Source organism: Telopea speciosissima, chromosome 5, assembly GCF_018873765.1.
Source record: "Telopea speciosissima isolate NSW1024214 ecotype Mountain lineage chromosome 5, Tspe_v1, whole genome shotgun sequence".
Taxonomy (NCBI): Eukaryota; Viridiplantae; Streptophyta; class Magnoliopsida; order Proteales; family Proteaceae; genus Telopea; species Telopea speciosissima.
In genome coordinates this window covers 33816968-33833371 of record NC_057920.1, presented here as the reverse complement: position 1 = coordinate 33833371, position 16404 = coordinate 33816968, and the positions used below count along the sequence as shown (strand labels likewise).

Here is a 16404-nt window from a genome sequence, read left to right as displayed (position 1 = left end):
TTTAATCAAATATGCAGAGGGAACAAAACTAAGCCGGATGACTTCACTTTTGCTATGCTTTTGAAAATTTCTGCTGAGCTCCAAAGCCCAGAGACTGGGAAAGTGATTCACTATAAGTGTATACGAATGGGATTTGTTTCAGATACGGTTGTTGCAAATTCCCTTATGTCAATGTACAATAAATCTGAGAACCTTAGTTATGTTTGCAAAGTTTTCGATGAAATGGCTCATAGGAATTGTGCTTCTTGGAATGTTTTGATATCTGGGTATGCAAAATCTGTGGATCTTGAGTGTAATGAGGATCTGTGGAGGCTTGTAAACCAGATGCAGGGCGAGGGAGTAAGACCTGATGCATTTACCGTTTCTATTCTTTTTCCTCTTTGTGGAAGCAACACTGGAAAACGGGATTATGGAAAGGAGATTCATTGTTTTGTCATTAGAAATGAGCCAGCTTTGGATTCAGATATCCATATAGGTTGTTGTTTGATCGATATGTGCTCAAAAGGGGGCAACGTAATCATAGGTAGACGAGTTTTTGACCAGATGAATTCTAAAAATGTTGTTGCTTGGACTGCAATGATAAGTGGTTTTGTGCAGAATAGAGAACCAAAGGAAGCTTTATCACTTTTTCATGAAATGTATTTGAGATATGGAATAAACCCAATAGAGTGTCACTTGTAAGTGTCCTTCCTGCTTGTAGCTCCCTTGCTTGTTTGATGGAAGGGAAGCAAATCCATGGTTTTGCTATCAGGAAGGACATATATACAATGCAGTTTCTCTAAGAAATGCTCCAATTGATATGCCCTCTAAGTGTGGGAGCTTGGTTTTTGCAAGGCAGGTCTTTGGTGATGATTCTTGTAAAGATATAATCACCTGGAGTTCAATGATGGCTGGATATGGATTATATGGAAAGGGTCAGGAAGCCATTGTTCTGTTTAATAGGATGCTCCAGCATGGGATTGAACCAGATGATATTGTGTTAGTGGGAGTCCTCTCAGCTAGTGGTAGGTCAGGATTGGTATCCGAGGGCTTGGAAATCTACAATTCTGCAATGATTAAGTATGGGATTTCACCAACAGTGGAGATCTGTGCACGTGTGGTTGATATGTTAGGTCGATTGGGCCACCTTAATCAAGCATTAGATTTGATCAGTAAAATGCCTGTGAAACCTGGTCCTAGTGTTTTATCAAACACCTTTACGGTAATAAAAGTGTTCTGGATACGTTCCTGGAACAGGTTTATCAAATACCATTTTACAACACAGAAATATGTTTCTGCAACCAAAAACACCAAAAAGCATTTTTGGTGAGAAATAGAACAGAAACACGCATAAGGTTATCAAACAGTACCTTAGTTTCTATCGTGTGATCATGAACATGTATTTCTAACATATTCACAGAAGCAACATAAGAGAAATTAGTGTTTCTAGAATATTTTTGAACTGGTGTCCCTCGCAAAGTTGTGTTGTGGCCATGGTACAAAATTTCGCGATATATCGGCGGTATATCGTGATATTTCGGTAATTTCGGTGTAGCCGAGACAAAATGCAAGGGCGAAACCAAAAAAGTCCATATTTCGGTCGATATTTCGACCATTTCGAGATATTTCGGCCAAATACCGATATATCGGCGAAATGGTACAAACCAAGGCACGTGACTCGTTAAAACATGGGTATAAAACCCATATTTCGCCAACTAATGGTCGATATATCGATCGAGAGCTGGGCAGAAGTGATTTTGGGGCTTTTTTCATGCTTTTCTACTCTTCCAACTTGGATTCTAAGGATCTTCCTACTTGTTCTTCATCTGCTTCGAAGGATCATCGCCAAAAACACGTCGGAAACACCTCCTAGCAAGATTGTGAAGGATTTTTCACTATTTAAGGTAATTCTTTTTTCTCTAAAACTAATTTTTTTGAAAATAGTATGTTCAATACATGTTGTATTGTGATGATATTAATATATGTTAGACACCGGAGGCCGAACTACAACCTCACGGTGTCGAAATTTTTTTCCCACGTTTTTTTTTTTTTTTTTTTTTCTGGTTTAAAAAATTGATTTTCCTACAACTAAAATAGGAAAAAATTAGGGGTAATATAACTTAGATGGGGATGAATTAAATATATGTTAGACACCAATGCCCAATCTACAGCTTCACGGTGCCGAACTTATTTTTCTGCCCATAAATAATTATTTTAATTTTCGGATATTAAGAAAAATATTTAAAAAATAAAATAAATAAATAAATAAATAAGGAAAAATATGAGCATTTAGGTTTGAAAAATAATGAAAAAATATGAAAGTAATTTTTACATGTTTTGAAATGCATTAGATATATATTATGTTTAATAATTTTCAGTTTTATTGTGTTAGGTCAATATTTATATTAAAATTATATATAAAAAATTATTTTTAATTATGAAAAAAATATAAGGGTTAAGGGTAAATTATTAAATAGCTATACAAGTGTTTTAGTATTCTAAAAGTCTCAATTGAAGTGCTTCTACATTAAGTTTTTAATTATTTGTTTTACTTACATTGCAGTAAAGAAGTATAATTATGACGGATCGTAAAAGACAACGTGCAAAGGGCAAGCAAAAGGTAGGGGAAAGCACTTCTTGGATATCATCAATGCTCACTGAGAGAATCAACTTATACATCTACTGCATAAGGCTGGTAAGTAAATTTGTTTTATGTAACTAATTCATAGTATTACTATTTACTAATTACCTATGCATTTGACAATATCTCATTTCTATATGTCAAATTTCAGCATACTACTTGAACCCCAAGTATCAATATAATAATAGGCTTGGGTTGGAAACTCAACTTATTGATGCTGTAAAACAAGTAGGGAAGAAGTTGGAGTCAGATGGTCAACTACAAGCTATTTGCAACAATGAGGTGAGTCTTAGAATTCATTTGGAAACTCAACTGATTGATGCTGTAAAACAAATAGTGAAGAAATACTTACTAATTTTCCACATGGGTATAGATGAAGATATTTAGGGATGCATTAGGAAGTTTTGGAACTGATGCTGCAATACAAGGCAGAGCACACGGTGATGCTAGTAATTCTTTTAAGTTTTAAATTACCTATGTATTGAAATTTGAAAGTTGAAACAACATTTGACACATGTCTTTTTTTGTTGTAAACTTGTAATGCAGCTGAATGGTAGGTGTTGTATAGGGAATCGGCTGAGAATTTAAGAACAATAGCAATCAAAGTCTTTGCCCAAACATGTTCCGCATCTGGCTGTGAGAGGAACTGGAGTACCTTCGCGCTCATCCACTCCAAGAGGCGCAACAGATTGGGGTCTGAACGTCTATCTGACATTGTGTATGTACACTACAACTTTTGGCTGAAACTGCAACACATACGCATGGGACATGAGGGACAGAGGGGCACTATTGACCTCACCGACATCTTTCAAGTTGACTCAGACGATGAGGACCCTATTGTGGATTGGGTGAGGTAGGTGAGGGATAAAGGTGAGCCAGTGTTGGATCAGGAGGGAGGTAGGTCAGACCCCGTGATAGCTTCTGAGATTGGTGCAGATGTAGATGATTATATGGCTAACGAGGGTTAGATACATGCACGGGAAGGCTCACCCATACCATTCCAGCCTACTGGTGGCAATGTTGCTGATGATGATGACTGGTCTAGGTCCTCAGATGATGATGATGGTGGTGATGGTCATGGTGATGGTGGTGGTGGTGGTGGTGGTGGTGGTGGTGAAGATTTTAATGGAATGCGAGAGCGTTATGTGGTAGGCGCGGATACAGCGCCTGTAGAACCACTCCGATTCACTGGAGAGACACAATTTGATCATGCCATACAGGATACGGACCACGGTGCACGTGACCCCGCACCCCACCCTCAAGACACCCCATACAACCATACAGCAGGAAGTGTAGGGGTCGACAAACACAGTTACAAGCTGATTATATGGACATTGATGACTTATCTAGCTCTGTTGGCGGTTTGAGTAGGGGTGATAGGGAGGGAGGACCAACTGGGCATTGGCGTGCCCCATCTTTTGACGCACATACCACTCCATTGTCATCAGATTATAGTGCATCACAACCTCATGGTGGATATGGATATGGATATGGATCATATGGGCAGTTTAGTGGGGTAGGGGACTATGACTACCAGTCCCAATCCCAGGGACATACTGGATCATCTTTTGTAGATGACATCTTTGCATACCCTAGATACCAACCTCACCAGCCATACATGCAGCCAGTGCCAACGCCGCTTCCGCCGACATCATATCATACTGGATCATCTTCTTCACAGACTGGATCGATTGGTAAACCTAACCCATATCCTAGGATAGGTTACCTACAGTACGTTGATGACTCCATTTACATGACACTTGTGGATGACTATACTCGTTTCTTCTCCGAAACTATACCGTAGTCCACATATGTCCTTCAAATAGAGAACAATGGACGTCAACTCCGACGGGCCATGAGTGGGGTTGATCCAGGAAGGCAAAGCAACTATTATTAGCACTTGTAACTTATAAGTTGTAAGTTGTGATCTCACTGATTTGTGAACTTGTGAGTGGTGAGTTTGTGACTTTGACACTTTGTGTATTGCCTATTAATTGACTATTGAGCATTTGAGCTATAGAGTATTGAGTTATTGACTATTATGGAGTTTATGAGAATATGATTTATGAATTGTGTCTTATGAGTTTTAATTAGTTTGTTTAAATTTCTTGTCTTTCACTGCCTAATCAATGTGTATTTAACTATTTATACATTAGGGTCAGCGACCGTATACTGTCAATCAAGGGTGCACGCCCAAAACACCACTTTGAGTTCATTTTTTTGCAATTTTATGGTTTAAATGTGTTTATTTAGCTTAAATAAGGGTGTCCATGAAGTATCAGGCCTAAATATGGCCAAATACCCACCGAGATGGACCCCTGAAATATTGCAGAAAAAATGCAATATTTCGGCGAAATTTTGCCAAATTTTGGATATTTCGGGTGTCTTGGTAGGCCCGAGATACCGATATATCGCGAGATATAATGCCATGGTTGTGGCCTGGTGGGTGGGTGATGAGGTTAACTAGGATGAATAAACAAGACTAGAAAACCAAGTAGATAACCAGAATCGCAGAGTCTCAAAACTGAGAAACCTTAGTCAGAAAATGGTGAAGGTGATATCTCTCAATCTACCAACCCAATGGGTCTGAACTAGGGTCGAAGGAAGGTCCTAACAAAGGGGAATAAGTGGCTTAAATATCAACACAGTCAAATGATTGCATAGAAAATAATTAGGTGTGAACAAAAAATAGGTAGGGGAAACCTGAAATAGTGAGTGAATAGAATTTGAATAACTCTTAATCCACCGTTCTGATGGGCTCCAGATTTGGGTCAAGTGTGGTAGAGGGAATGGGGGAAGATAATATCAAAATTCCAGTCCAATCCAATTGTTGGAAAGTACTGAAATTTATAGACTAAAATAAGAATCAAATAGGGGAAAAGTCACTGTACCACACGCTGTAGTATTCTGCGAGAAAACAAATAGAACTAAGAATATTAGGAGTTGACAGCAGAATACTAGGGTTAAACAAACCTGACAGTAGCTAAATCATGTGGATGCTGATCATCCAAAATTTCCCACATAAACACAACCAATTGAAGAACTTGAGTGAAAAGCAAGGAAGAGAGGACTGATGATGTATATCTTCAGTCCATAAACAGCAGTCTTAACAACAGAACAAGAACCCCACAACAGCAAGTATTAGACAGGGAATAAGGGAGCAACGGAAGAAGATTAAGAAGATAGAATAGAGAAGAAAAAAAAAGGAAGGAAAAAGATATGACCAGGACTCACCACTTTGGGTTGCTCTTGTTTCACCACAAGGGCTGCTGCTCCATTGAAGAAGACACAATTACTTGACTGCTAAAATTGATGGGACTGAGTCCCCCCCCCCCCTCCTTTTATTTATAATAACTGATGGGTACATCAAAAATAGGAAACTCTTCTAAGTAGTAAGAGTTCCTTTACAACTTAAGCAACTCTTCAAAATAGAAAGTCTACAAAAAGGAAATTACTAAGTAGCTAACCAAATACAAATAACTACTAATTCGACCACAATCAACTACCAACACAAATTAAAAACTTGCTAAAATAAGCAAAACAGAATATTTAAGCAGCCATAAGATCTCTTCCCACAGCACTATCCACCAAAGTAGGGCCCACGCATGCTGAGAAATAGGCTGGCTAATATCCAGCCCTGTTGTCCAGACAAAATCAGAACCAATGGGGCTAGTTGGCCTGGTTCTGCCCCTTCTTCCTATGCTGGTTTTATTGGAGCTCTGCATCAGTGGGTTTCTGGATAAATGAGACATGACAAGTTATTGGCTCCCCACTTATCAATTTTAATTCATTACAATCCTCCTTTGACTATGTCATTAAGGTTCTAAAATAAATCCAGAGAACAAGTGCAAGATGACAGAGGTGAGAGGTTAAGTGTGGTAGGTATAGTGGCCTGTGCAGGAATGGTTTCTTCACTGCTGGTGAAGAAAACCCAATTTTCTGCAATGTTCAGATTATTTTACAATGTTGGACAACTTGAGAACACTTTCACCTTTTGAGCATGGCTGTCACGGTGTCTAGGCAACCTAAGGCATTGAAATGGACACCAAAACCAATCTAAAATATTAAACAATGCCCCTTTCTTTAACCAAACTTGGTTATTAGATTCAGTAATATTTCAGATCATATGACGGAAGAATCTAAATCTATGTACAGATTGTTGTGAGATATGCTCTGAGGACAACATTGAACGTAGATCCAATGCTCATCAAGAGAATGGTTCTGTATTCCTTAGATCATATGTAGAAACATTGGGTACAGGTAACAGGTGATAACAATAGAAACAAGTGATAACACAACCGATGGATCCCAATTTACAAATGGAATGGAATGGAAGGGAGCCTTTTGGCCAAAGTGAAGACTGACGAAATGGGTAAGAAGTGTAAGCTTCTCGAACTACTGCTCTCACCTCCCAATCTGTCTCTACTTTGGTTGGTACTGATGCTACTATTGTTCCCAACCTAAGTTTAAACATATGAAGCAATTAATTGAACATGATTTTTATGATTCAGCATTTTATCAAATAGTTGGTGTATTATCTAATTATATTTATGACTGCTACTTGAATTAGGATGGTTTGGTACACATGGTTTTTGTGCAAAAGTTTTAAACAAAATCAAGGGTTCACAGAATTGATTCTTATACAGAAATTTCTTTCTTTCTTTTCTTTTTCTTTTTTTTGAAATATCCTTTCTTTTAAAAAAAAAAAAAAAAAACTTGGAGTCAACAAAACTTTTCAAACCCACTCATAAAACCTCCCACTGAAGAAGGGAGAACTTACGAAGTGTTATACCATAAAATAGCCACCCAATAGTAACACAACACGTGGCATTTAGGAAGTAACCCACTCAGTGAAGTCCGATGGGTCATACCCGCATGGGTGCCCATCCCAAAGGCACGAGACCCGTACGATTCAGCCGACCAGCTAGTCAAATGAAGAAATCCACTTTGACAAAGTCAATGAGTGTGACATGCCACCACCAACAAGCATGGTTATCCAACAAGGGAACCATACCCTACGCCACTACAACATTTATGTGCATTTATAAATGCTCACCAAACAAGGTTCCCTGACAAGTGGGAGGCCTTATCAAATATGGACTCTCCATTACCTGATAATCGGGGATACTCCATCTCCTAACAACCAGGAGTGCCTCATCTCCAGTCAAATCAGAATCTTCTCGTTACCACATCACTCCACCAAACCAATCCTATAAATAGGAAAGTAATATCCCATGCAAAGGGATCACACCCTAGAAACTCTTACTGTTTCATCTGTTTGCTAAAGAGACCTTAGGCATCGGAGAGTCCCCCGCCATAACCCACCCGCACTCATCTCCCTTGTCTGTTTGTTCCTCTATGCAAGATCACTCTCCGGAGGACCCACCTGGAGGTTTCTTGACGCAACACGAAGAAACCAATAAAACCAGTCCAACTCTTCATGGCCCATTTAGAGAATAATAATAGAACTAAGAAGGGAGCTCAAAGAGACAATAAGAAATGCAATTCCAAAATATATAACCTAGACAAAGAAGCTTCACAAATCTAAATAAAATCATATGTTAAATAGAAAAAAACGCATAGTCTAAACCACAAACCAACCCAAATTCTCACAACCTATTTGAGAAAACTACACAACACCAGATAAAATTTCACAGTTTGGAACTTGGTTTGGAACTTGCATTATGTCCATGTAGGGGAATGCAAATACAAACCCCTAAAAGTTCTCATATAAGCAGGAAACTGAGGAACAAACAATAATCCCTCACCTGGAATCTTGTTAGAAACGACATTAAATCCTCCAGATTCCACTGACAAGATGGCCCTCAGGCGCGCTGAAGGCATCAACGATCCCAGACTGCCCAACTCGAATGGTAACCTATCAACCAAGTACCATCATTGAAATCAACAAAAGGAAATTGAAATATTGGAAGATCCTCAGCGACAGAAAATATCCAAGCACCTCACCTTGAAATCCCATGAATGCGTCTTGCGGAATTAGAAACAGTGAAACTCAACCGGACATAAACAGAAACAGATATACCATTTTCTGAATTCCCAAATCCCAACAACCTAGATGAATTGCAGATTCCTGAAACAAATCTCCGAGAGCTGCCTGGGCGCAAAGAATCGTTTAACTGTACACGGAGGAAGAAGAAACTGGGAAAATCAAAGAAGAGGAGAGCAGGAATAGAGAGGTGAAAAAATAAGGAATAAAGTAAAGGGCAACTTACGGTAATTGAAGAATTGTCGACGAGCTTCGAACTGAGGGAGCGTCGGGCGTACCAGTAAGAGAGTCTAGCACCATTGAAGCGCACCATTGGAGGCAAGGAATGGCGTTCAAACGGGAAAAAAATGATTCATGGAGTCCTCCATTTCAGGGTCGAACACTTTTATTTGGTAAAACCCTATTTGGAAGGAAGTTGAGGCGAGTAGAGCTTTTGGATTTGGATCATCTCCAGCTTGGGGATGTGAGGACTCTCCAATTATACATGAGCTGAAGTCTGAAGAGGATCCAATGGGTGCAATAAACAAAGGGGTCAAATGCACCCAATATTCTTCATGCCGCCCTAAGCTTCGGATAAGTCCACAGGATCTCTTGAAAATTCCACATACCATCCTTACTGTATCCCCCAAAAGCCATTAAATCCACACCAAGCATTAAATGCTAAAAAATAACCCAACTACCCTTTCTTCTATCCTCTCTAAAATTTGAAAAGACCTATTTGCTAAAATCTGAAAAGACCAAAATGTCCTCATCTTCCCCAAATCATCATCTTCTTTTATAATGTAGATACCCAATACTATCAACACCACCAACACCAACACCACCACCGCCACCGCCAGCCACCATTAACACCATCACCACCGTGAAGCTCCACCTCCAGCACCGCCTCCACCTTTACCAATTCCACCACCGAGTCCCCCTCCTTTGCCTATTCCTCCACCAACACCGCCGCCCGTACCCAATCCTCTGTTTCAAGGGCTTTCTTCACTCCCTCGATGCAATTACCCCTCTCAGCAATGGCATCTATGCGTGATAGCATGGATTGGACACGAGATTGGGTGAGATCAAGCTTCCTAACTTTACCGCTGACCTAGTCGGCGAGATTGCAGGTGGAGCGAACATTTGCGAGCATGTGATCGGAATCTGCCTTAACGATCTTGAGGACATCAGTGGATTTCTGTAGATTAAGGAGTTGTCTGTCGAGATTGGTGTGGATTTCTATAGATTGAGGAGTTGGCATCAATTCGTGTGACATTGGTAGCATCATGTGCGAGGAGGAGGTGGTGGCAACGCTGTCGAGATTCATCATCTTCGACTAAGAGGCGTCGATGCTTGGCCTTGGCGGCTGCCTTAATGCCATACCTCTCACCAATAAGGAGGTCCCACCGGAAGATCTGTGAGAGGTTGCTCATCATCTCGTCCAGCTCCTCCTCTTTCATGTTCACCAGTGTGCTCACAGTGAACCCTAGCTCCGCTATCTTTGTTGTCGTGTAGTATCGGACACCGTACGCTTGGAACAACATGTCTAGTCCTCCTATATCCCTAGGCGGCCTTGTGCTTGTGACGTACGTCGTCGGAGTTGCAGCCACCGTTTCCAGCAACCGTTGGGGTGGTGCAGTCGCCCCTCTTGGGTCCCATTTGAACAGACTCACCGAGAAGGCGTTGGGATCCATAGAGCCCACAAACCACTATCTCTAGCTCAAACACAGATGAAACGCTCTCTCTCTCTCTCTCTCTCTCTCTCTCTCTCTATATATATATATATATATATATATATATATATATATATATATATATATATATATATATATATATATATATATATTGGAGCTCAACACTGCATTCAGCAAGCTCACCTCCTACGGTTCTGCAAGTAATAAAGCCAAGACTATTTTAGAAGACTCATAAGCTCAAAATTTGCATGAATCAATATATTCAAATTCTCAGAAAATATAGAAGATTATTCCTCAAGGGCTCAACCCCTCTCTCTGCCTGAATTTCAATGGCAAGGGCGGCGGTGTTGGTGGAGGACTAGGCAATGGTGGGGGACTCGGTGGTGGAATTGGTAAAGGTGGAGGAGTTGGAGGTGGTGCTGGAGGTGGGGCTTCATGGTGGTGATGGTGTTAATGGTGGGTGGTGGTGGTGGTGGTAGTGTTGGCTATCTACATTGTAAAAGAAGATGATGATTTGGGGAAGATGAGGGTATTTTGGTCTTTTTAAATTTTAGCAAATAGGTCAAGGCAATTTGGCCTTTTCAAATTTTAGAAAAGATAGAAGAAAGGGTAGTTTGGTCATTTTTTAGCATTTAATGCCTAGTGTGGACTTAAATGGCTTTAGGGGGTAAAGTCGGGGTGGTACGTGGAATTTTCAGGGGGTGCATGTGGACTTGTCAGAACCTTAGGGGGGCATGAGGAATATTGGGTGCATTTTAGGGGGGTATGCGTATTTAACCCTAAATAAAGGGCAGGGAAGAGAACAAAACGGCAAGTATTGTTGAGTGCAGCTCAGGTTCTCATACATTCTCGTACAGCTTGAGCCATCCAATAGTGGTAGGTCCCACTCTTGGATTCCATCTGTGTGACTCAGCCTTTAAGAGAACCCTGAGCTAGCCTTAGTATTGTTATCAGATCCAAATTTTTATTTGCTCAATTTCTAACATCCTCCATTTCTGTCCATTTCCCCCTTAGATTGTCGACACATGGTAGATAAAAACCGACGGTCAGATTTGAGTCATTGTATTCACCCACTCAACCCTAACCTAACCCTAATTACCCATTCTCTCTCTCTCTCTCTCTCTCTCTCTCTCTCTCTCTCTCTCTCTCTCTCTCTGTGTGTGTGTGTGTGTGTGTGTGCTGCAACTCTCTGAGACGACAGCAACCAGCGCAAAGGGAACTCCTTCATTGCCAGCCTTTCATTGCTCCTCTCCTCTACGACGGTGACAGCGACCGCCTTTCCTCTCATTGCAATCACTTGTGCCTTCTATAAAAACCTCTGATTTGGGGGTTTTAATATGTATGGTTCCATTTTTTAGGCTGCTAACCTACAATTTGTACCCTGGTTTTGATATGTTTGGAACCATTTTTAGGCTGTGAACCTGGATATCTATGAAGTATATACAAGAGGACATTGTGTGTTAAAATCTGTACTGGTTCTAAACTTGTACTACCATCAGATTATTCATATCATCCACCGCCCTCTCAGCAGATAAATATGCGTAAAAGCAAAGAATCGATGGATCATTCTGTTCAATTTCATCACCCACAGCAAGGATATTGAAAGAAGAAAAAAAAAGTGATTAAAAGTATTGGGCATTGTTATGCAAAGAAAATTGTCGGAATCCTTTGATAACACTTCAATTTACAAATTGGAGATCCAGAGACCTCGATTGATTCCAATGGTTCTAGCCTAAACCAGCTTACAAGGAAGAAGACCAAAAAAAGGGAAAAACGAGATCTAGCTCTAGCGCAATCGAGAGAGTTTTTTAGCGGGAGCGAGAGAGTGAATGAATCCCCCTCCTCTATTCCAGCACCTTCTATTTATAGCTTGTCCACGTATCCTGGTCACCTTGCTAATTTTACAGGAATACCCCTTTAAAATCTTGATTTCCTACCCTTGGGCTTACGTGGGTCGTGCTACAGCAGATCGATATCCTTCCTAGATCTTGATCTCATGTCCCTCGAGTCATGTGGACCGGGCCACTCTAGACCATCTTTCTCAACCTCCCGGTCCACTATTTGCTTTCAGGACCCTACTGACCACGTGTCCTCACAGGATTGGACAATGAGAAATTGTTCATATCATTTGCCCCTCACTCCTTATGCTTCCAAGGGTGGACATAAGGAGTATTTGAACTTTCCCTTGGAGTCCATCTTAAAATGTCATGTCTTCATGTTCATGGTCGGAGATGTGGTTTCGATGATCGGCGTCATATGCGTACTCCACTATTGCAGGGATGTGCTTTTCCCTTTAAGCATGTTTGGAGTTTGTTTATCTCTTTTGAGATCATGTTTGGATCCCATGAATGCATCACAATTCCTCCGCTGCCGTTTGCTATTTTATTCACTGTCTTTTTCAAAAAGATCTTTTGCTCACTTTCTCCATTTGGGGATCTGTGATTTCCTTCGGAGAGCATTTGAAAAGTTTAAACTTGAACTCTTCTTCTCCAGGTTAGTTACTTGTCATTTAAGCTTTCCTTGAGTGGTTCGACACATCTTTTCATCATTTCTTTTCTCGATTTCCGTTATTCGATCCCCACCGCACATCTAAATCTGTGAAATTGATCTGGGACGTTCCTTTCCTTCATATTCCAGTATTTAGGCACTGTCTCTTTCATCTTTCCATTTTTCTTTGCTGTCTTCTAGTTCTCTGTTATTTTTCAAGTTCTCTAGGTGCCTAAGCTCTTCCCGCTCATTCGCCATCATCTAAAGATTCTTCCTTTTACTTAGCATCAACTCCTTCTTCGATTCCCAAACTTACTCGAGTAAGTCTTCCTCTCCTTTCCTTCTGTCTATTGATTACTTTGTTTTTCTTCAAGAGAATGTCTACTTCGGAGAGTTCTTCTAGGTCTAGAACAGAGGACGAAGTTGCTGCTTTGTTCAAAGAAGGAGAACGTTTATATTACCCCCTGACTAATCCTTTAGTGGATGAGGACCTTCCAAAGTATCGCCCTACGGGGCCTGTTCATCAGTCTCGAGTGCGCTCTAGTGCCGATGCCAGTTCATCCAACCCTAGTTCCTCAAAAATGAAAATGCCAATGAACCCTTCACCTCCTCCTAAACCTGCTTACAAGAGAAAACCATCCAAGTCTTCCAAGAAGAAGGTTGATGATGGTGGCAATTCACCCTTTGACCCCACGAGCAGGAAACCCCTTGTGGATATCCCTTTAGTGGTAGGGATTTCTGAAGTAGTTGATTTCCGGCGAGTTTACTCCATTCCTGACTTCATCGGTCTCAGGGCTACTGACCCTAGTGATAGGCTCAATTCTCAATTTCCTAGAGAAATAGCAATAATTGTTGACGCTTTTGCATCAAGCTTTCGTCTTCCTTTCCCCTTTTTTATCTCCCAGCTTTTGTCCCATTATGAATTGGTCCTATGTCAATTAGTCCCCAATTGTTGGAGGATGATCACAGGGTTTATACTCAAATGTATGGGACTACACAGACCTGAGTTAGTCAATCTATTCCTCCATTATTATATGCTCAGTGCTCACAAACATCATCGCAGTATTTATACCCTTCATGAGAGGACTTCCCAAATTTCGATCACTGAAACTCCAACCTCCTCAATCCGTGCCTGGAAATAGAGATTCTTCTGGGCTTCCTACATCGATCCCAATTTTCCCAGCATATGGGGTTATCCCAAGGCTAGTAAGGTGAATAAGACTGATTCCCTTGATGCCGAGGATGAAAAGACCCTCGACATGATAATGGAGACTAAGGAGACCCACCTGGTGATAAATAAGGAGATTGAAGCCTTTAATATGTTGGAGCGGGGTAGGATTTGTTCATCCTTATTTTGTGTTCCCTGCACATTGGACCATACTGATACCTCGTACCAACTTTATCTTGCCCCTCTTCTTAACTGTCTTTTGTAGTGGATCTATCAGATGCTTTGGCGTATGTCCAAACTGGAAATGTGAAGCTTTTTGGTAAGGATTTGGGGTCTTCCTCAGCTATCCATTCTAGAAAGAGAAGGGTGGAAGAAGGTTCCTCATCGCAGGGGCCCAGGGATGACCCAGCCAAGAAGAAGGGGAAGGCCCCACACGATTCTGGGGATAAGGCTGAGGAGACTGGGTCCACCACTCTGGAGATTGTGGGGGAAGATGCTCACGATGGGGCCCTTTTGGAGACTCGAGAAACCCCCCATCCTTTCCCAATTTGAGGGAAAGAGAGAAGAAACAGATCGAAGAGATAAAGAGAGAGCAAGGAGAAGGTGGGGGGACAAATCCCCCACCTGTGGACGAGCAAAGAGCCCCGTCTCGAGTGTTTGTTCCCGAGTGGAATGTTCAGGTTGACCAAGAGGTGCTGGATGACGAGGTCAACGTCGTGCATGTGATCTTGGGATGTATCCCTCCAGCTGATCGTCATCCCATTAAGGGGATGGGGAATGAGTCCTTGAAAAGGAAAGTTTGTGCTCGGACATATGAGGTATCCCCATTCCCTTTAATCATCTTTCCATGCATTCAACCTTTACCTTCCTCAGTGTATTGAGCTATTTATTCTCAGGCTGTGGCTTATGTGGCCGGTTTGGTGGAGAGGAGCAGGGAGCTGTCCCATCTTTATGCCAAAACCGAGGAGGAGAATAAGGAGCTCGTCTACAAGCACAGTGATCAGCTTCTCATGATCACAACTTTTGAAAAGGAGAGAGATCAGCTGTCCTTGAAGAAGGCTCAATTGTCCTTAGAGAAGAATATAGCAGAGGATAAAGTTAAGAGTAGTGCTCAGGATCTGGAGAAGGTCAAGTCTGAGCTGGAGGCTGCCCTGAAGAGGAATGTTGGTTTGGAGACTGACCTTTTGAAGGAGAGGGAGGAGAGCAAGAAGGAACTGAAGGCTGCACTGCAAATGGCTTTAGAAGCTAAGGAGAATGTTGTCAATGACTTTTTGGCATCCGAGGATTATAGGGATCTTTATCTTCGGACTGCAGGCACCAGCATGCTTCAGACTGCATATAACATTTGGATGGTGATGGCAAATCGTGACCCCACCCTTGACTTCTCTGGTGTTCCAGAGGTTGATCGGATGAAGGCCATGATGAAAGATGGGAGCTTCACCCCTGTCCCTTGCTTGATTTCAAGGCCTGATATTCAAAAACCTGATGCCCAGAAAACTAGGCCAGAGAAGGTTAGTCCTTCCAAATCCAAGGCTGCAACTGATTCTTCTAAGGGCGTGGATGATCAATTGAAGGCTCAATGCCCAAATCTTCTCAGGTTAGGTTCCCTCCTTCCGCCCTTTAAGGTCTCAGCTTACCTAGGGTGTCCGGTTTAGTTGGACCTCAGATCAAATAGTCTGGCCATCCTCCTGTTCATGTAGCTGGCACTTCATCCGAGCATGCCTCTAATCCTCCTTCTAACCAAAAGGGAGTCTCCAAGAAAGATCCCCCTACTTCGTCTTGACCTGTTGATGTATCTTCTCTCTTCTTTTTTTTTTTGTACACTTGTTTAACTTGATGAATGAATGAGAAAGAACTTATCCTTTCCTACTTTGATTGTGCTTCCCAAATATTAATTGTTTCCTATGGTCTCCCTTCGACTATTTATCCATAGGAGCAGCCTAACTTGGTAGGGAAAGCATCAGATCCCAGTAGCCGAGAACTTGAGCTCCAGAGCCATCTCAACGCATATAGGTAAATCTTACTCTGCCCTATCCAAGCGATGTAAACGTCTCGAGGAGAAGATTGAGTATTATAAGTCCTTGGTCGGTTGGGAACAAGATCTATCTAAGAAGCTAGGCTGTATAGAGGGTAACATCGCCAATCACATCTGGCATGAGAAGTATACTGCTGCCGATCAAACCATTGCACATATCTTGAAGTCACCTGTTTTCACACGCTTCTATGAAGATAAGGTAGTGGAGGGTGCTCGACATTTATATGATAAGATAAGAGTCGTTGCCCCCCTACTTTCCATGGGGAAAGATAAAATTGGGCTTCATTCCCAACAGCCTGTGGACTCCCCCAGTTTTAGAAGCAGCTTCGCTCTTGGCTCCACATTTTGATGGTCCGCCTAGTCAGCTTCTTCCAATTCCACCGCGTCCTGCGATTATGGATCAATAGACTTTTA

At 41.5% G+C, this 16404-nt stretch overlaps 2 protein-coding genes across 2 annotated transcripts in view; both read right to left on the bottom strand.

The window, feature by feature from the left end:
• LOC122662193 (30S ribosomal protein S9, mitochondrial) overlaps window positions 1-8630 on the bottom strand; it is a 45538-nt gene extending 36908 nt beyond the window's left edge. The window contains exons 1-2 of the mRNA XM_043857766.1: window positions 8588-8630; window positions 8389-8498 (exon numbers count right to left, since the gene is read on the bottom strand). Coding sequence (XP_043713701.1) covers window positions 8389-8464 — 76 coding nt within the window. The 5' untranslated portion in view covers window positions 8465-8498; window positions 8588-8630. The remainder of the gene's footprint in view (window positions 1-8388; window positions 8499-8587) is intronic.
• Window positions 8631-9811: 1181 nt separating this feature from the next.
• LOC122662948 (floricaula/leafy homolog 1-like) lies at window positions 9812-10300 on the bottom strand. Its single transcript, XM_043858653.1, has one exon. The coding sequence runs from the start codon at window positions 10298-10300 to the stop codon at window positions 9812-9814; it is 489 nt and encodes a 162-aa protein (XP_043714588.1).
• Between the last annotated feature and the right edge of the window lie 6104 nt (window positions 10301-16404).